Raw genomic sequence first — 21,190 nt, forward strand, 5'->3', positions numbered from 1 at the left:
TTGATTTAAAATATTTTTTGAAAATAATTTTCAAAACTTATATTCAATTAAAAAAATAAAAATTTATTTTAAATATAAAACATTTTATATATTAATAGAAAAAATTATCATTAATCATGTAAAATGTCTTATGTCCAGGATATAATACATTTTCCAAAAACTAAAAAAAAAAAACTGTTTAAACTTAGAATAATATTGGGATTTATTTCAATTTAAAAATCTTAATTATGGTTTAGCATTTAAGTCTAAAAATTCATGATTTCTTAGAAGCTACCTTTGGTTTTTAAAATTTATAAAAATTGAGTGATGATAAAAATATTTTTTTTAAAAATAATCTAAATAATAAAAAATATTAAATTTTCTTATAAAATGTTTTATGCAGAAATTTTTTTTCAATAAGTTATCTTTTGTTACTAAAGAGACTAGTGATTTGTAAAGTTACAGCAACACAATAAAATTACGAGTATGATACTACCGAAATTAAGGTGTCGATAACAACCATTTTTAATGGGATTCATGGCATTAATACCGCTCAAACGCCTTATGTAAAACAAGTAGGCATTTGTAAATCTTAATGGTAAGGTTGGTTTGCAGAAGTGCAGCAGCATCAGCACCACCACCATCTGCCCCTGCTTGAGTTTGGTTTCAATTTTTGTTACACTACATCAGCATCTGCTCATAATCAGTCAGTCTACACATTAGAGAAAACCTTCGGCTTCAAGCAAACTTTCCCTCATGATCTCTCGACAGAGCGAGGGGATTGAACACGAGTTATGGTAACAGATCTCTATTCTACTATTACTTTTCTCATCTACCAGAAAAAGATCATACCAAAATTACAACGCAAACTCGTTTCAAATGACAATTTTCTAAAAATCACACTATTTGTTTGTTACACAATGATTCAGACATATCGGTTTTTCTATATACAATGCATAAAGGAAAAAGATAGAATGACTTTTACGTACAATACTGTAATTGTTTTTCATGCAAATAGATTCATTGACTAATACTGTATGTGTTGCTAAGTCTTACACATTTTCTGACCCTGGTTGATCAGAAGACTTGAGAAGTGGCTCCATGCCCTCTCGTTCAAGTTTAGAAGCAATCATTGCTTTCTTACCAGGATATAACACAAAATGTTGACACATGAAAATAATGTCAAAGAATACAGATACCTGCAAAATGCAAAACACCAGAGATATAATGATAAAGAACATAGAAGAAATACATAGGGGAGACACTGATTTGTCATGCAGTGACATTGACCAAATTTGAAGCAATGAATCCACTTTGCAAGTTTACTTCTTGTTTTACTGTCTTCCCCTCAAATCATTACATGCAAGCCTTTCATACACATTTTATAAGGGATATTCACTAAAACTTGGGGAGAATACACAAAGAAAATGAAGGCAGAACAGAATAACGTCCTCTTTATCACATGTAACATGGAAAATGGCATTAAGAGAACAATAACATGAACCATTGAATACAAAGACAGAAATGGTGTGCTATAGAATATGAAATCAAATACAGATGGCAGAGGAAATGACATACCAAAGATAGCAATGTTTTGCCTATATTTCCATAGAAGTTCACCCAAGAATCTGAAAAGGAAAATGATATCACAATTACCATCATTGAATGAAGCATAATTTTAGACAACAAGATTAATTGCTAAAGGAGGAGAGCATACTTTGATCTATAGACTGTACGGCCATCTGTGCATAATTTGCCAATCCTCCAACAAAATCAAGCAAAATGTTTCCAATGCTGAACCCATCCGTACTCTTTCGAGCAAAGTTCATTACTGCCTGAAATTTTGTGCCACAAACTTTTAAGCATCAAGATCAAACAACTTCCATCGGTCATACCATGATGTAAAGACAACTAAGGCACCAAGAATTCTCCAATGTGAGGAGTGCAGCCAAGGACATTTCTTCGCAGTGACATTGGTTGATAGAAGAATATAACTAAATAATTAGAATCCAGCCACATGCCCTTATGTGATTCAAGAAGATGAAGAAGCTTTCAGTTTTCAAGATCCTTATTTTTCTTTCTCTTTTCATTTTTCCTCGATAGGATCCCAAATTTAACAGCTTGAAAAAATATATCGCCCATGTGCTTATGGACTTTTACATACATTGAAATAATGATGCATCAATCAGTCCAGTGAATTATGAAAATCTAACAGCAGCAATTCAATAGATGCTTCAAAACAGGAGGCTATTCTCACCTGGGGGATATATTTGATCACCGTCATGAAAACTTGTATTGAGCTGCAACATAATTGAAATAGCAAAATATAAGGGAAGAAAGCCACATAGTGGTAGTTTTACAATGAAACCACTGAGATTAGAGATCTTCTATGCGAATATCTTACAACTAAGAAGATGCCTGCCTTTGCTGTTTTCACACAGATACCAAAAGATTAAAAAAGAAAAAGGACTTACTTAAAGATGGAGATCAACCAAAGCCATGATTGGCTAGGCAATGCTATGAAAACACAAATGGCAGCAGTTAACCATACAGCAGAAACAATTCCTATAGAAATCTTAGAAACCTTTTGAGTTCCACACTGCACAGAACCATTGATAAAGTTAAAACCATCAATTAAACATTGATTTCAACTTACAAACTGTAGGAAAGTACTCGTCCTAGCAACAAAGAAACCAGCAAAAACTTACATCATATATCAGGATTTGGACCAAAGTAATAGCTGTCAATAAAACAGCATGTATCGAAAAGGCTACATCATTAGCAGCTACCGGGATCATCTGCAGCAGGCATAAAGTCAACAAAACAAACAAATATATAAATACATGAAAAAGACTTAATTCAGCAAAAAAAAAATTATAAATTCCCATTAACAGGTAGCTTTAATTCATCAAAAAAATCTTCTTTTTTTATAACACTAAGCTAACATCTCACAATTAACAAATTAGCTATAAGAATGAAAGTTTTCAATCTTTTTACTAGTTTGCTCTACAAATTCAACTAATTGACCAAATAAAACATAATGAAGGCAAAAAATAACTAAACCCAACTTCTGAAAATTACTAATTTAATCAACAATAAAGGAAAAAAAGGGGAAGAATTAAAACGAACCTCTCCAGAGCCATATTTCTCGAAGTATTGCTTCTGAATAACTGGGCTAAAGTAGAGACAAACGTTGTAAATCATATAGGAGGAGTGCTTTGTCAAATTCAGTATCACGAAATCAAAGTTCAACCCCACAACGCTGCGTTCGAAACAAACAACATTAAGAGTCTACAAAATCCAAGAAAAGGGAAAAACAACTGAAAATTAAAAAATTAGGTTACACCTTTTTCTTCGGAAATTTAAGATGACTTGAGGATAGAAACTAATGGACCATGAGAAAAACGCAAGCCAACCCAACACTTCGTATGTGATTTCCAGTGGAATTGAATTCCAAGACGCCATCTTTTTGCTGATTTTCCCGGCTGATTGGAGAGAGAAAATCAGAGACAGAGAAGGAAACCAAAGAAACGAACTTTTAAAATCCCGTTTCTTTGGTTTCTTTGAATTTGGGTTGGACCGGTTACTGAAAGTGGGGCCTCTGATGCTGACATGGAAGAAATGGATATTTTTGTATTGGGTCCTTTTCTTGGGATATATTCACTCTCCTCCTTCCTTGGTTTTCCACGCATCATAAAATAATGATGCAATGTCTTAGATTGATGTTGAGATTTTCAAAAGCCAAATATATTTTCTTTTTGTTATTTAATACAAAACAAAAACACATCTCTTTTAAAATTTCAAATAAATAAATAAATAAATAAAATTATTAAACAAAGATATAGGTTATGCATTGAAATTTTATTTTTGAATATCGATAATCATATTGTATAATAAAATATAATAAACAAATTTAAAAATAAATTTTAAATAAGATATATATATAAAGTAAAAAATATAAAAATATTATATTTATTAATAAAAGTGAACTCTTTAATTATATATATTTTTAAATAAGATGCGTATTTTTCATACTAATTTATTCATTAAAAATTAAAAATATTTAACATGTTAATATGAAAAAGTTTACTTTGATTTTTATTTTTTTAATATTTTTCTTGTTTGAAGTCTAAATTTTGAAATTGTTGAAAAAACTTTGAAGGTTGAAATTCATAAAAAAATAAATTTTCATATTTCAACTCAAAAGAAAATAAATAAAAATGAGTTTTCAATAATTAAATAAAATGAAATCTATAAAAAGTGCATATCATACAATATCATATAATACGTATGTTTTGCATGTTACCTATTATATATTTTTATATTTAATTAAATATGATATAATATATAGATTCATATATAATTTTATCATAAAATAAAAACAAAATAGGTTCATAAAATGAAAAATATCTAAAATATTGTACTAATCATTTGTTCCCAATATCATAAAAATTTTCAATTTGACGTTGATGATAGAAAAATAAAAAATATATATTATATTTTCATTGGAAACCCAACAACGAAGCCCAAGTTGTGGCCCAATGTAGACCAATGCAGAGAGTTTTTGGGCTTAGTTGGGCCGACCTGACACCGCTCGAAGGGCATTCAACATTGTCTCTCTGACATTTCCTTCCCTTTGCTTCCACTGAAACTGGCTAAAACCCTATAGCAAGCTCAGAACACCCCCTGCATTTCCTCAGAAGGAGGAAGACCAGAGAGATCAATGGCCACTTCTCTTTTAATCAAAGCCTTAAAACCTATGAAAACCCCTAACGTCCTCTCAACTCTCCGTTCCCTAAATTTCACTTCCATCGCCGCCGTCCACGACTCTCCATGCGGCGGCCCATCTTCATCATCCTTCACATTCGACAACACCAACCACAGCAAAGAAAAAGACAATAGCAGCATCTACCTAAAGCCACCGACTTCGAATTTGAAGCCCGAAACGACGACGTCGTCGTCGTCCGTGACGATGCCGATTTCTTTCATGACTGGGTCGATCGTTGGGAAGAGATTTTATAAGCAGGTGAGCACGAGAGAGTCTGATGATGGAGTTGGATGGACGGTGATGCTTGATTATCGAACTCTTAAGACGCCTTCCAAAAGGCCCCTTAAGTTGCCTACTTTGGCTCTTGCTAAGGCCATTGCTGCTGAATGGGAATATCAGGTACTATTTTTTTTATTGTAATTCTTTGCTTTTAGGTTTTTTTTTTGGTTTAAAAAATTGAGTTTTTCCCTTTATTGTTACTTAAAATGGATTATCTTTTAATTTGAACAAAAGTTCATTAATTTGGGATTGAATTTGTTGCTCGTTTACTCTCTGCATTGGGTGTTTTTGGATATTTGTTAAGTGCTAACTTAAGCTTGTCTGAATTGGTTTTCATTTGATGAATGTTAACTTCAGAAAGTGGACTGGAGTGAACTCAAAAGATTTACTGCACATGTTTTAGTTGATCTTAGGTCCAATTGTGAAATTTTTGTGCCGCAGATTTACTGAGTCCTATAATGAGATGTTAATTATTGTAGCAAATAGATGGGATCAGACCCTTTACGATGCCACTGATGAAACTTGCTTGCACGGCGTTGGAGAGAGTTCCACTTACACGGGTGAAGGTTATTGAACATTTGATGAAGAAATTTAATCAAGACTTAGTATTCTGTCGTGCTCCTGAGGATAATGCTCTGACGGTTGGTCTCCATGGTGAGTAGATCATTCATGCTTGACTATATTATATTATGCTTCCTTTGATATTGAATCATCTTATATGCTTGATGGGAAACTGAATCATTTTCAGTTTAGTCTCATCACTATATGCTTGATTCAGTGTGAAAACCAAAATGCAATAATATCCCACATTATGTTTTTTTGCAGCAAGGCAGGTTGAGAAAGTTGATCCTTTACTTGATTGGGTAGAATCAGAATTTGGCTTTAAGCCTATTGTGTACTCCAGTTTTTTTGGTGGGAAGCAAGGGGACGGTCTCACAAAGGCTGTTGAAAACTTTCTAAAGGAGACAGATGGCTGCGAATTGGCAGCAATTGATGCCCTTGCAGCTGCGGCACACTCTTTAGTCATTGCTCTAGGAATTTTCCATGGTAAATTGCAGATTGAGGAAGCAATTGAGTTGATTAGACTTGAGGAAGATTTGCAGGTGAGATTCTTTACAGTTGCTTTTCCTCTTTCTAAATAAATCTCTAGTGACATCCGTACTTATTTTTTAACATATTGGGGTTATTTTCAGTAGCATTAACTTGAACTTCTCTTATATGTATGTAGGTGGATAAATGGGGTCTGGTGGAAGGTGGGCATGATGTTGATATTGCTGATCTCAAGGTACAAATCTCATCAGCTACTGTGTTCCTTGGTCTTTCAAGGAGAAACTCCTTTTCTGATTGACGAGGTCTCGAGGCTAGTCAAACTTTTTATTTTTCTTTTATAGATTTGTATCTCTTAATGTAACTTTCATTAATTTTTGTAAGATTGATGATTTTACTAAAATAATGAATAATTGAATGTGAATGAGTTCGATTGCCTTTCTTCAACTCATATTGAAACATCAACTCTCACATGCCTTTGAACTTGTGGGGAAAGAGAATGCAGCAATAGTGTTTGGTAATACTACTGTATTCATCTTCTGGACAGAGTTCTTAATAACACTATATCACATTTTGTGGAGAATGCCAACATTTAGATCACTGTTCTCATGAATGATGCTTTCATAGCTAAGAGACTCATCATCCTAGAAATTACAGTCACTCCCAATGATGGAAGATCCCATTTGTGTTATTTGATGGAAGGTGATGTTTGCCTAATACTTCAAAAGTAACATCTGTTCTTGTGATCAAGCTTGCTGGTAACTTATGTCTTTTCTTGGCAGCAATAGATGCATATTGGTGGTTGTCTCTCGATGTCACAATTGCAACAAGCTGTGTCACAGTCATTGTTGCAACCTATTGAAGAAAACAGAAATATTAGCTGCGTTTCTTCTGGATTCCTGAAAATTTTTTCAACGTTAACATCTTCTGTAAATCCATTCTTGAAAAATCATGGGTTATTTTTATCCCACCGATGAATCAGTTCCAAGTTTGTTGGAAAAGAAGTATCATGGAAATTTAGCAAGTAAAATCAAAATGAATTGGTTATTCCAGTTTCATTACATCACCTGTGATGGTAATAGACTTGGGTGGCTCAGGGCCTTCAGCTTCCATGGGAACTGAAAGGCGATTGCTGGCATGAACAATATTGGTCCTGATACCAGAGATGATGATGACAAAAATCCATGTTACTGTTGACAACTTGACCATTCTAGGGACAAAGAGAATTAGCTGCTTGGCAGGTGGAAGTTTTCTCCTCAGCACCTGTTTTCATATATATGCAGGCCTTTTTGCCTCTTAGATGAGGGACCTAACTCATTATATAAGATTTTGAAACTGGAAAAATTCAGTTTTGAATACTTTTGCTGGTATAAGAATGACTCATCCCAAAACTGTGTGATGATTAATGATCCAAACTATGCCAAGTTGGTGGTCTCTTATCCTTTTTGAAAAAGTATAAAAAGAGCCACATTGATTGAATGCTATGTCTGTGTAAAGTAGTAACGAGGTATGAATTATTGTATATTCATTTTGTTTCGCTTTACCTTACAGTTGGTTGAATGGTAGATGGATATCCAAAACAACAAAACTCCAGTGAAAACAGCGTTATTCCACTGAATTTGTGCTAATAAGCCTGACCAATCTGAAGATTATTAAACCATTTACTGCATGCAACAAACAGATATTAGGATAAAAAAAGACCCAAATAAGCACCAGAACAAGTTATAACAAAATTAAGTACAATGGTGAGGGAGAATACAATTATTGGCATCATTAACTCAGAGCAAATTGTTTGAGCGGTCCTCACAAAAATAATCCAGATTAACTGGTTAAATACACCAACATTTTTATTGTGAAATTTGAAACTTCAAGCACTACCAAACAGCTGAAGCTTTTTGATGTGTGTGATCTGCTTTCCTGGGTTCAGGCCCTTTGGGCAAGCACGAGCACAGTTCAATATCGTATGGCAACGATACAGCTTGAACTCATCATTTATGGCCTCCAATCTCTCCTTTGTGTATTCATCACGGCTGTCACTTATCCATCTGCATATCAGAGCTTGGTTAAGAGGCTATATAAACTCAAAAATTAATCAATAATCTTCCACATTCTCTCGGCTCTCTACAATGAGAACAAAAATAACCTATACAAACTAAATTTTAAGTTGGAAAATGACAGAATTTATAGGTCTGAGAAAAAACTCAGAAACTTAAGGCCTAATATAATCAAAAGGGAAAGACCTAAGATCAATAAGCCAAAAATTTTTTAGTGTACTATCAAAGCAGGTCCCTTTACTAAGGGATTCATCCTTTAAGACCCTAACATCAACCTTGGTTATGAAATGTTTCATTGTATAGAGTTGTATAAAGGCTGCAAGAATAGCAAATACAGCAGCATCAATTAAATTAATAGCTCTGTAAGTATCAATTATTGAACTTTTCCAATGCTTTAATTCAGCTACAAAATGTTTAACCACTGGCTTTTCACGTTTGGAACCAAAATTCAAGGAAAATTGACCAGAAGAATGTTTGAAATTTGTGGACATAAGCAACAATATGAATAATCAAAAACCACTGGCAATGTCTAATTAACAAATCCTAACTACAAACTATATCCCATGAGGAAAAACATTTCCATTCATTCAAACAGACCATAAACCAAAACACACCTTCTTAGCAAACTATAAGCCCCACACAGTCCTAAAACCTTAACTACCCCATAATCAATAAAAAGCAAAATTAAACTTTCAATAAATCATTCAGAGAACCCCAAGTTTGCAATGAGTAATATGATTTGGAATAATCATTATCCAAAGATAACTAGCAAAAAGAAAAACTTGTTTCCCTCCTTAATCAGTTAACAAAAGACTTGCTCTTTTTTCAATTATCAACTAAACAAATCCCAAAACAAACCCAAAAAGCCAACATTAGAATCAAGTGAACAACTCGAAAACCTGAAAAAGAAAAACTATAGCATTTCCTTTCTGTTTTCTCTTTTAATCGGTGAAGATAAAGCTAGCTATTTTACTATCAATCAATCAATTAGACCCCAAAACCCAATCAACAAGAACCATCATCAACATCAAATTAAGAAATAAAACCCAAAAATGAATCATTATTGATTACCTGTTAGCATGAAGCAACGCAGCAGGACCCAAATAAGCTTCAGGATTCCACCAATAACTAGGACAACTGGTACTACAACAGGCACACAAAATACATTCATACATCCCATCCAACTTGGCTCTATCCTTCTTACTCTGCAGAATCTCTTTCCCTGCCGTCGGCGGCGGATTCTTCCTCTTCAACCAAGGCTCAATACTCTTATACTGATTATAAAAGTTGGTCATATCCACCACCAGATCTTTTATCACATACATATGTGGCAACGCGGGCGTGATCGTCGTCTCAGATGATCCTGATTCGATCTTGGTCAGACAAGCTAACCCGTTACAGCCATTGATGTTCATCGCGCAGGAGCCGCAGATTCCTTCACGGCAGGAGCGGCGGAAGGTGAGCGATGGGTCGATCTCGTTCTTGATCTTAATTAGGGCGTCGAGGACCATGGGCCCGCATTCTTTTAGGTCGATTTTGTAGTCTTGGAGTTGGGGTTTTGATGGGTTATCTGGGTTCCATCGGTAGATTTGGAAGGTTTTCATATTGGTCGTGGCGGCGTCCCCCTTTTTAGCTTCCGCTTCACTGGCGTAGGGACGCGTCACCACAAGCCTCGACGCCGGAGCCACAGTTGACGACGACAAGCGTGACGTCATACTCGTTGCCCGTCGAATCAAAGTGGTCGCCATCGTTTCAGTAAAAGGAAATGAGAAATCGAAAACGGCAAAAGCAGAGTGACCAAAGAGAGAAGAAAGTCCAATATTCATAGGATGATTTTACCGAATGACCAAAAAGGGCTCCTATACAAAGCCGGTGGTGCGGTGATGGGGGGGTAGTTTGGGGAATCTATGTTTTGATATCTGCGTGCCGTGGATTGGGAGGACTTCTCAAGGTTGGTATTGATGACGTGGACAAATATGGATCGTTGGCTAAGGGTGAGACGTGGATTTGTCGTGGAGCAGTCAATCGGTTCGAATTTTTCTATGTTTTCAGGGCGTGTGCCTAGCATGGGCCCAGTATAACATTGGACACGTGGTGGCTTGTGAGTGGAACATATTTAGATTGCCAAGTGAAAAGTGTGGACTTTAAGTTTGGGTTTATGTGGGCTTAATCAATAGCCCAATAGATGGGCTCAAGTTCAGATAGAGCCCAAAGTTATATAAATTTAGAAAAATTTATATCATTTCCTAAATTTGAAAAAGTAAAAATTCGGAAATAAATAAAATAAATATTTATATAATTATAAATTTTTATTTTTGAGAATTTTGAATTTTTAAATTTATTTATATACGATGACAATATTTAATTCACTAATAGTGTATAAAATCTATACACTAACAAGATATCATATATAAAGCATTGTCAATGTATAATACTTATACACTATCATTTATAAAATGTCACCTCCTAAATGTATAAAGAGAAATATTTCAAATTCCTTCGAAATAAATATTTTAAAAATTATGAATATTTATTTTTTTAGAATTCTATTAATAAAATAATAACATTTAATTCATTAATTAAACCCAACCCAATTTCAGATGGAACCTTTAGCTTCAGGGGAAACACTATAATTAATGAAAAAGGAAAAAGAAAAATGATTTCCTTTTCTCAAATTGGATTTTTATCAGACCAAAAGAACTATAAGTTGGGGATAAAAAAACGAAAGGAAGCACATGATCATGCACATCGGAGTTAGAAGTGGGGGTGTTTAAAGGGAGATTGTTCATAGATGCAGTAAAAACCTAAGCAGCTACTGTACAAAGCTCAGAGTCTATCTCAAAACCCACCACTTTGGTCCCTTGCAAATGTTGAACCATGGATGCCTAATTAAGAGACTATGGAATGGAGTCGACCGGGCAAGCTGATGAGAAATGATTCTCGGGATGGTGAAAGAAACAGTTGGTTCCATACTTGCAGATACCATATTTCTCATAGTTCCAGCAGATTTTTCTATCCTGCAGGGCAACAAAATAAGAAAGGTAAACAGATGCATTAAAACAGGAGTAAAAATAATCAAGGGAGAAGAAGAATTGGTGCTAGTTCTATCACCAATGTGATTGCTTTTGCTGATTTTGCAAAGCAGTTATCAACCAGGATGAACCAATTTCATGGACGGATTGACGACGTGCTCAAAGAAACTTTATTGGAGTATCTATTGACAGTAATAATATAGGTAAGAGTGATATAGAGAAGATGATGCAGACTCACAGGTCTTAGAGGCAGGCCTGCACTGCTAAGGATAAAAACAGGTGGCTTTGATGGTCGAGTCTTGGGATGGTGAAACTTGCAGGCAGCTTTATACTTGCAATATCCAGTTTTCATAAAGTAAGGACATTCAGGTTCACCAGGTCGTTCAGGGAATTCATCAGCTTGTATCTGCTCTTGATGGAGTTTGGAGTTGTCAGCCATATTTATTGCATTGTGTATTGAAGGAGCTGAATAAGGAAGACTAGTTTTTTCCTGTCATTAAGGTTCAAAGCAAGCCACAAATGAGTTCCCATAAGAGAACTAACACAAGCAAACATTCCTGACAACAGCAGAACACGTTAATAGCATAAAACAAGTCAGACACGGCCAATGCATCTCCAAGCACACACGCAAACACAGAGAGAGAGAGAGAGAACTAAAAAAACATAACACTGAAGAATGCAACTAAATGGCATGTGCTCCGCTGTTCACAATTCAGGGCACATAGTAGATTCTAACATTTATACCCTTTGTGTAGAAGTTACAGATGAAATCTGGACTGTAATAACTCCAGAAAGAGACCATGAAAGAAAGTTGACTTTGAAAATCCTTTCAAAAATGATGTGTAGAGAAGTCAACACAAATGCATCAATTAACATCCATCATCCCCCCATCCTTTTTCAATATAAACTAAATAATGAGTAAATACACCGATCATCCATAACCTTCGTACAATATTTCATTTTCATCTGTGGCCTTTAAAATTCAATTTGGATCTGCAAGCTTTTAAAAGTCTCCAAATTAATCAAATTCCATCAAATCACCATTAAGAATTAAAGGACTATGTCATCTCAACGTCACGTGGTATAAACATGTCCTTTTTTTGCCACATGAACATCCACACATCCAGGCCACACAAATGTGGCAAATTCCGTAAAAAATTAATGTGATTGACAGAATGAATTAATTTAAAACATTTTTATAAGGTTGCTAATCCAAAAATTGAGTTTTAAAATTCGATGATGAAAATGAAATATTGCACAAAGGTCATGGATATCTGATGCAATTTACTCACTAAAAGACATATTCAGAAACTAAACAGCCAAGGTGGCTCAAGTCATCTCACGAAAGAGAGAGATTTGGGTTAAAGAGAAACACCATCATCCAAACTTCCTATGAATATAGAAACATTACATCAGAAATAAAGAATCATCATACTAAAGGTAGAACTTTGAAACCAAAATTGCTATTTGAAAGAAAATTAGAAAAAAGCAGTAGTGGAGAAAACAAACTAGGTTGACCGGAGTAAGAGCAAAGCTACCTGATGTCCATTCCATTCAGAATTTAGATGCATCCCATGAGCATAAGATGAACTCTGATTCAAGTATGGAACATGCTTATCTGGCATCATATTCAAAGATAAGGAAGCTGCAGTTGGTTTGGATGACATTGGCAAAAGACGGGATTCACGATTATAATTCCCTGAAGAGTGGCCTCCAAAACCAGAAGAGTCTGAACTCAAAATGTTGGATCCTTCAGCAGCAGTGGGGTCAGGATGGTTAAACCTGCAATTAGGTCCATATGCACAAGAACCTGTACGCATGTAATAAGGACACTCTTTCTCCAGCTGACATAAACATAGAATTTCAATTAGTTGACATAGCGAATCTACAAGGCAGATCCAATTGCAAAGTATTCATTGACCAAGCCTGTTTTAAAAGCTAAGTGAGAAAACAAAATATAACACCATAAAACATAAAATTATTACCATTCGAATTGGCAGGCCTAGGAAGTTAAGGTCTGGAGGAGGTATCTCAGACTTTTCCAGGTATCTAGACTTCTCTTTGGAGTGACTATATCTACAAGCTTTTCCATACTTGCATCCTCCTGAAGTTAGGTAATACTGCCAAAATAACAATACAAAAATCAAGATGTTTATAACAGGTTTCAAATTCAAAGCTTAGCATGGCTCTCTAGTATTGCCATGGGCCAAGACTAATCTTCAAACCTTGCATTCAATCTGCCCTGTCTGTTCCACACAGTCATCCTTCTCCCTCTTCTCATTTATACCCTTCAAGTTACACCAAAAATGCCAGGAAGACAACGAAAATAAAGATAACAAGTGAAATTGCATTGATAATCAAGAAGGTAGCAGTATCAACAATCAAAATGAATAATTTACAATAGATGTACCACTTGTGCTGGCAGGCCAAAGGAGTTGACTTCTAGTGGAGCTAATACACAATCTTCTTTAGAGTGCCTATATCTGCAAGCATTTCCATATCTGCACCCTCCAGTGGCTCGATAATACTACAAACATCATGACATTGAGGAACTCAATACTCCATGCCATGTGTATGCTAATGCTTCATGTAACAAAATACGGCTGAGATCACATCAAAGATAGCATCATCCTTGAACTTTCAAGCTATTAGAAGTGCCTTCTTTTACAAAATTAGCAACTGTTTAACTTAAATAAGAAATTAATAAATAAAGAATAGAACAGAAACACAAGTAGACTAGAATGATGAAAACTCCTCAAACACACCACCCACCAAACACACACCTATCCCCCAAACACAGAGAGCGAGAAAGAAGAACAAACTGCCAGAAAGTATTTGTACATTGATAGCAATGCAAAGATGGCAAGGCAAACAGAATAGAAATGAAATGATAACATGGCATAGAAGCGCCAAACTTTAACACAATCAATTCCAATTGTCAACATCAACGTTTGTTACTTTCAAAAAACAATCAATGTTTGTTTACTATAATTATAGACATTAATACTTTGCATTTACACTCAAAGTAAACTACTTGCAGCTGATTTCATCACGGAATGCTATCATGTAGTTCAATAGACAATAAATAAATAAACAGAGAAAAAGAGATAGCAAAAATGTATGAGCAAAAACTAATTGCTGAATGCAAGCACGTCCTCTGGTAATCAAAGCTGATTCTACTTTTCGGCTCAAGAAATATCAAGTAAAATAATCCAAACTAAAATATTACACATGAATTATATATCACAGCCATATCAAACACTTGTTCAACAATTCAATACTTTTCCCTCCGTACAAAATTCTGCCTTGTCCTCTTAATTTTAAAATTCTTCAAAGAACACTCCTTTTTAGGAGACAGAAACAGAAACACAATCAAAGATACAACCAGAAGATGAAACTAAATAAATCAATTTCATGTTGCCACAAAAGCCTAACCTTGCATTCAATTTGCCCTGTCTGCTCAGCAGTCCATCCTTTATGGTTCTCCTTATCCTTCAATAACCATCACAAAAGAAAAACCCACAAAAGAATAAGTCCACTACAATTAGAAAAGGAAAAAAAAAGATCAATCCTTTACTGAAAAAAAAATCCTGATAAAAAGAAAAATCTATACCTGAGACCCACCCCCAACTGGGTGGTTAAACTTGCAGTTCAAACCAAACTTGCAATTGCCAGTTTTAAGATAAAAGCTACAATCTTCTGCATAAGGCCTTAGAGGGTACTGATAATTCTCACCATTCTGCCAGTCCTCTTGAAGATTTTCACTGTTGTCATCTCCAGCGTAGCTTTTCCTGTCACTCTCTTCCAAGGTCACATTTTTAAGACCTTCAACAAGGCTTTCTTCTTCTTTTTCTGCTCCAGGGTAAAGATTACACAAAAGGGTACTTGAGTTAAACCCTGAAGCAGACTCTGTTTGGGTTTGATTTGGGGTTTCTGGTAGTGATGAGTAGTATTCTTCACAACTTCCCATTCTGGGTTTTTTTTTTCTCAACCCCTCACTCCTCAGGCACGTTTCCTTGCAACCCTAGATCACGTGAAGAACAAACAAATCTTCCAACCCTCAGCCTTTTAAGTCTTTGAAATACCAAAATGGCTTTTTCATTTTTTTTCTTTTTTTTTTCTTTTGCCCTTTTCAATTACTTTTGATAAGAACTTTTTCGCTAAATAGAATATAAACTGATCCTTTTTAGCTGCTAAAAATGGTAAGTTGACTCAGGGTCAACCATGATTTCTCTTTACAAGGGAAAACAGAGAAGATATGAATTGTCAAATCTCAAATGTCCCAAAATTAATAATATTTCTTATTTCAAGTATTTTATAATGAAATATTATACTCACTAATGAAGTTATGATTAAGTTTCAAAATTTTAATTTGAGACATAAGTTGATAGATATTTGAATTCCCATCATATTAAACAAAATTGGAAGAAATAGCATTACTCTTTATTTATGTATATTGTACTTAAAATATATGCATAGTTACTTGAATTTAATAGTATTAATAATTCAATCATGAATGTCTTGGTTTCAAGTTTTAAGTACAAAGGGGTTTGTTTACACTAAGGCCATTATAATATATCCACCTTACTATAAGGTCATGAGGCATTGAATTATTTAATGTGAAATTGAAAATTAATAATATTTATCTGTAAAATATAGAATATTTTAGTGTGAGATAGGAGAAAATGCCAACTTTAAATTTTTCATTACAAAACCAAGAACTTGTGTGAATATAGTAAAAGACTTAAGACTTTTTTTATACAAATTCAAGCTGAAGACTTTTTTTTTTTGATAAAATAAAAATATAAACGTCTCAATTAAATAATTTGATATAGTTTAGAGATTTTTTTTTATTTAAAACAAATTTAATTGACACTCTATTTCATGGAACTGCTTTAATTAATTCCAATATCCAGACAGGTCATTAAACCTTTTCTTCCTATTCCTAAACCCATGGTACAGTGTCCCACAACTCAAAGGTCAGTATCAAGCACATGAAGGTGGAGAATGTATCAAATGATTCAAACCACATCTGTATTCAACTGATTTTAAGTCCAGAGAATTTACAAACACAGCATGGTAACCCATCTTCCCTTGTACTTGAGGTGTGTCTCCCTCTTCTCACTGCATCAATGGCTTCACTAAGTTCTGCCTATATATACCTACTCAGAATTTATAACTAATCAAAAGTGAATAAAAAGGCATTATCCTGGAAGGGAAGCTGCTGCTGTAGGGAACGTGTACCTGTCCATTGGCAAACATTAGAAATAGAGATAACAGGTAGAGATAACAGGGCATGAACATTATGTGGGGAAGTTCTGCTCCTTTAAAGCAATCTAAATCAGAATTTGAGGCCACTTTTATATAATAAATCCTTTGGGAACTGAAACAGTGTTGCTCCTTATTCAATGCTTTATTAGGAACTTTGATATATTGGCTCCTAATCAAAGCTTGGAACAGACACTATCAGTGCTTCCCTGTTGAGAAACATATTTACAGAGCAGGACTGTTGAATACACAAATGGTAGTGCTGCTATGGCGTTATTAACTTTCCTTCTGCCATGGCAGGAAGCAAAATGATGTTCAAGCAGAGTTTAGTTTGGTAAAAGAAAAGAAGAGTAGAAAGAGCAAGACAAGGCCCAAGACTATAAGGTTTTTTTCTTTTATTTTGTTTACATTGTTCCAATTATGATGAAATTTTTGATGAAGAAAAAGGATTAATTCTTTGGTAAATAATTTTTTTAATTTAAAAATACAATTCGAATTTGCTCATAATGTATAAATCAATAAATCAAATCAATGAATTAAATAAGTGTTGTTGAATTTTTATTTTTTTATGGGCCTTCAAGGCCCAAGACTTGTTTATAAATGATTAATTAGTTAAGGCTTGGAATTATAGTTCTTGTAAAAGCCTACAGCTCAGTACCAAATTCAAAAAATTTAACCGTTAGGAAAGATCATCCCACCGTTTCACCTATAAGCCTTCCTTGCTGAGGAAGAGAAAGTTCTTTCTCTTTTCCTACTGAGTAAACCCAGAAAGAAAGTCCAAGAAAATGGTAAGAGCAGAACCAAAACAAACCCCACAAGATTCAAAGCAAGCAATTCCAATTGAAAATAGCCAAAAAGTTGATACCCTGTTGAGTCCCAGGTTCAAGTCTCTGGCAGCCATGGCTGGTTGGGACGAGGAAGCCCTTCTCGTTGCTAGTCTCATCGTCGAAGACACCCCTGATCGACAATCCAAACACAAGAAACGCTCCGATTTGGTTTTCAAGACTCCACCTTCCACCACTTCAAGAAGGTAATTAATAATCCCAAAATTTTTATAGGCTTTTATTGTTTCTATTTATTTCTTCATGGTTTTGTTTTCCAGGAAACGTAGGGTTCAGAGAAGGAGCCCTGTTTCAACTCCTATTGCTCCTTTAAACCTCGATGAGGAAGGAACTTCAAAACAAGGTAATTCGTTTTCTGATTGCTTCTTGGACTTCTTTTGTTTGCTGAGAAAAGTAAATGGAGACAAGAAAATTGATTTTTATTTCATAATAATGTTGCCTAGAGAGTGGGAAAGAGTCAATGGAACAAAGAATCAATGTTAATGAGGAGAAGAAATCAGAAGTAAACGAACCAACCCAACAGGCCCCTGGTGTTTCTTGCCCCAACCCAGCTCCTCAGTGTATGGATAAACTTAGAGAAGAGCTCTCTTGTGCAGTAAGTCATTAGTTTTTGTGTATATTGTTAATAGATTCAGCTTGGATTGATTGAAGCTAATGAATAATTTTTTACTTTATCTTCTAATGTGGCATTATTTGCTTGGCAGATTTGTTTGGAGATCTGCTTTGAACCAAGTACCACTCCTTGTGGACACAGGTACAGAAGCCAATTGCATATTCCATTCAACAAAACTAAAATTTGTTAACTTGAGTAGTTGTTTGCAATTGATCTGTCACTTTAGTGAAACCCTTTTCTCTTTCATTGTAGTTTCTGTAAGAAATGTCTGAGATCAGCTGCAGATAAATGTGGGAAGAAATGCCCAAAGTGCCGGCAGCTAATAAGGTAAAACCAACCCCAGCTGTAAATCAACTGATTAACATCAGTGGAATGAGCTTTTGCACTAATACAGTTCTTGTTTGAATATGTAGCAATGGAAGATCTTGCACTGTGAACACAGTTCTTTGGAATACAATAAAGCTTTTGTTTCCCCAAGAGGTTGAAGCAAGGAAGGCTGCTGGTGCCTTAAATAGCCGGGAAGTTGAGCGTCAAAGTCCAGAGAGTGGAAGTCGTAGGACCAGAAGGACTCGTAGTATCAGAGATGCAAGTATGAGCAGAAGAGGGGTGATGAGCCAAGATGAGGATGCTGCATTGGCTTTAAGGCTGCAGAGAGAAGATCTTTCACGGTTAGTAAGCACGAGGAGAAGAAGAGAGATGCCAAGCCAAGATGAGGATGCTGCATTAGCTTTAAGGTTGCAAAGAGAAGAATTCATGGAGTCTTTTACAGGGACTAATCAGCAATCAAGAACCCCTCTTTCCTTAGCTAGAGCAAATTTGAGGGCAATGGCATCTAGAGCCATTAACCTTCGCATCAGAGACCGGCCAGTATAACCTTTCAAAGCTTCTTCATTGTTGTTCTTACCGATGCCACCAACACAAATAATCATGTCAACTGTTACACGTTACAACACAAAAGGTTGTGACCTTTGTAGTCCACTAGTTCTAAGTTCTTTGCTCTCAGATTTAGTTTTCTTTTCTGCTAGAAATTTCCTCTGTAAACAAGTCTATGTATGTTCCCTGCTAGAAAAGGTTTTCTGCAACTCATTTTCTGGTTAATTGGGTCTTCTTCAAGCTAAAATTGAAAACCCAAAATTTGGTCCAAGCACTCGGGTTTATTAGAGATATCAATTATATAACAACAATCTTCACTACTATTTTACAGTTGATATGCATCCATGTTAATTATTTAGTTCAACATACAACACATAAAAGTATAAATGCTGGATTTTGGTGTGAGGTAAGAGAAAATGCCAATTTTAAATTTTCCATTACGAACTAAAAATTTGTATGAGTACACTAAAAGAATTAAGATTTATATATATATATACAAATTCAAGCTTAAAAAATATAAGCGTTTCAATTAAATAATTTGATATTATTTAGAGATTTTTTTGTTATTTAAACCAAATTTAATTGACACTCTATTTCATGGAACCGTTTTAATTGATAGAAATCTTTCAACAGTTTCAAATAATTCCAATATCCAAACAGGTCTTAACCCTTTTCTTCCTAACGGGTCCATTGTACAGCGTCCCGCAACTCAAAGGTCAGTACGTATCAAGCACATGAAGGTGGAGACGTATCAAATGATTCAAACCACTTCTGTGTTCAACTGGTTTAATTCCAGAAAATTTACAAACACAGCATGGCAGCCCATCTTCCCTTACACTTGAGGTGTGTCTCCCACTTCTCACTGCATCAATGGCTTCACTAAGTTCTCCCTATACCTACCTACTCAGAATTTATAACTCATCAAAAGTGAATAAAAAGCATTATCCTGGAAGGGAAGCTGCTGCTGTAGGGAACGTGTACCTGTCCATTGGCAAACATTAGAAATAGAGATAACAGTGTATGAACATTATGTGGGGAAGTTCTGCTCCTTTAAAGTAATCTAAATGAGAATTTGAGGCCACTTTTATATAATAAATTCTTTGGGAACCGAAACAGTGTTACTCCTTGTTCAATGCTTTATTAGGAACTTCGATATATGGCTCCTCATAGCTCAGAACAGACACTATCAGTGCAAATGAAACATAGTATTGACAACAAACTTGTTAGAGTGAGTTAATATTTAGTTACACAGCAGGACTGTTACTCAGAATTAGTTAAGTACACAAATGGTAGTCCTGCTAGCTTTCTTCCCTTTCTTAAGACAGGCAACTATGATTAGCTTATTTGTCATTGTTCAGCTGCCTTCTCAACAATGCCACACCACAGTTTAGAATGTGACCCTGAACTACAATTTAGTTCAGTTTTGGCCTAATAAAGAATACTACCTACCAAAACTTTGAACTTGGACAAGCATGCAACTGTTTAAAAGCTTCCCTCTATTGATATGCTGGAAAATGCCTTTAATTACATATCTCAATTTTGATGCAACACCATATTTTAGTTTTGCTACGAACACATATCACAAATGTATAGCACAGTGGCACCACCAAGCAACAACAAGGAGATATCAATATATGCAAATGAGTTCTAGGTACCAGCTCCAATAGTGGGCTCGGCACTGTCAAGATCATCGACTTGAAGTTGCCCAAACCTGCAATAGAGATCCCACAAGCCAAACGGAAAATTTACCTGTTACTTTTACCATCAATAGACTGAATTTGGTCGAAATAAGAGAATATTCCTATCTCTCTGGTCTGGCTTTGGCACCTTACAAAATGTTTTACGCCAAGGGTGCCGTTGGGATCCTTTCCTATGCATTGAGTACCTTACAGGTTTGGACAGGAGCACCGCGGTTTAGAGGAAGACGGTATTGGCACAGACACTAAGAGAACTGGCATTTGAAGCTGCCACATGATTGACGACAAGTCAGATTGGAGGTTCATCCAAACCCCATTTTCTTTTTCGCAGATGAGCCCCTTTTCGTTGTGATTGTAAACGGCAGTGCCCTTTTCTTGTGGCTGTCCCCTCGTTGATTCTAGACAGTCATGATTCAAAAGCGTTTTGTTTTGAGGCCATTCTGATCATGTAGTTTGCTTTTCGATTGGAATGAAAGGGATTGGTTTTTGTAGCATTTTCTATTGATTAATTGTTATGAATCTTTTCACTATTATGTTTTTTGAAAAGTGAAATTGCAGTTGTATAAAAGTAGAAGATTACACGTACATCAAGTTGCTGAAAATCAGCTCTAAACATAAAGTCCTAATAATCCTGAGCATATAATTTCAGACCTCAAAGCCTAAATTGCTTAAAAAATTAAGTCGGAAATGGGCATAACTACCATTGCCCAAAGTTCAAAAAAAATCCATCAACAAAAA

At 35.2% G+C, this 21,190-nt stretch overlaps 5 protein-coding genes across 5 annotated transcripts; 2 read left to right on the forward strand and 3 right to left on the reverse strand.

Annotated features, from left to right (window-relative positions):
• Positions 1-836: 836 nt before the first annotated feature.
• Positions 837-3,525, reverse strand: LOC110427832 (PQ-loop repeat family protein / transmembrane family protein). The gene is made up of 8 exons (XM_021443449.2): positions 3,326-3,525; positions 3,109-3,241; positions 2,688-2,777; positions 2,454-2,578; positions 2,237-2,279; positions 1,697-1,814; positions 1,558-1,607; positions 837-1,178 (listed from the first exon to the last, which is right to left on the reverse strand). The coding sequence occupies exons 1-8, from the start codon at positions 3,442-3,444 to the stop codon at positions 1,032-1,034; spliced, it is 825 nt and encodes a 274-aa protein (XP_021299124.1). The 5' UTR covers positions 3,445-3,525; the 3' UTR covers positions 837-1,031.
• Positions 3,526-4,607: 1,082 nt separating this feature from the next.
• LOC110427803 (ATP12 protein-like protein) lies at positions 4,608-6,515 on the forward strand. Its single transcript, XM_021443410.1, has 4 exons — positions 4,608-5,146; positions 5,506-5,680; positions 5,852-6,129; positions 6,255-6,515. Exons 1-4 carry the CDS (start codon positions 4,703-4,705, stop codon positions 6,372-6,374), a joined length of 1,017 nt encoding a protein of 338 aa, XP_021299085.1. The 5' UTR covers positions 4,608-4,702; the 3' UTR covers positions 6,375-6,515.
• Positions 6,516-7,779: 1,264 nt separating this feature from the next.
• On the reverse strand, positions 7,780-9,931 carry SDH2-2 (succinate dehydrogenase 2-2). Its single transcript, XM_021443411.2, has 2 exons — positions 9,199-9,931; positions 7,780-8,118 (listed from the first exon to the last, which is right to left on the reverse strand). The coding sequence occupies exons 1-2, from the start codon at positions 9,873-9,875 to the stop codon at positions 7,941-7,943; spliced, it is 855 nt and encodes a 284-aa protein (XP_021299086.1). The 5' UTR covers positions 9,876-9,931; the 3' UTR covers positions 7,780-7,940.
• Positions 9,932-10,760: 829 nt separating this feature from the next.
• Positions 10,761-15,328, reverse strand: LOC110427973 (zinc finger CCCH domain-containing protein 67-like). Its single transcript, XM_021443639.2, has 8 exons — positions 14,773-15,328; positions 14,595-14,651; positions 13,570-13,686; positions 13,385-13,447; positions 13,145-13,279; positions 12,698-13,003; positions 11,398-11,649; positions 10,761-11,144 (listed from the first exon to the last, which is right to left on the reverse strand). Exons 1-8 carry the CDS (start codon positions 15,127-15,129, stop codon positions 11,025-11,027), a joined length of 1,407 nt encoding a protein of 468 aa, XP_021299314.1. The 5' UTR covers positions 15,130-15,328; the 3' UTR covers positions 10,761-11,024.
• Positions 15,329-17,097: 1,769 nt separating this feature from the next.
• On the forward strand, positions 17,098-19,050 carry LOC110427907 (uncharacterized). Its single transcript, XM_021443547.1, has 6 exons — positions 17,098-17,457; positions 17,530-17,612; positions 17,713-17,864; positions 17,974-18,023; positions 18,135-18,209; positions 18,296-19,050. Exons 1-6 carry the CDS (start codon positions 17,213-17,215, stop codon positions 18,753-18,755), a joined length of 1,065 nt encoding a protein of 354 aa, XP_021299222.1. The 5' UTR covers positions 17,098-17,212; the 3' UTR covers positions 18,756-19,050.
• Positions 19,051-21,190: the final 2,140 nt, after the last annotated feature.

The sequence above is a fragment of the Theobroma umbraticum genome, unplaced genomic scaffold (assembly GCF_002168275.2).
Source record: "Theobroma umbraticum cultivar Fairchild unplaced genomic scaffold, ASM216827v3 scaffold_239.0, whole genome shotgun sequence".
Classification (NCBI taxonomy): Eukaryota; Viridiplantae; Streptophyta; class Magnoliopsida; order Malvales; family Malvaceae; genus Theobroma; species Theobroma umbraticum.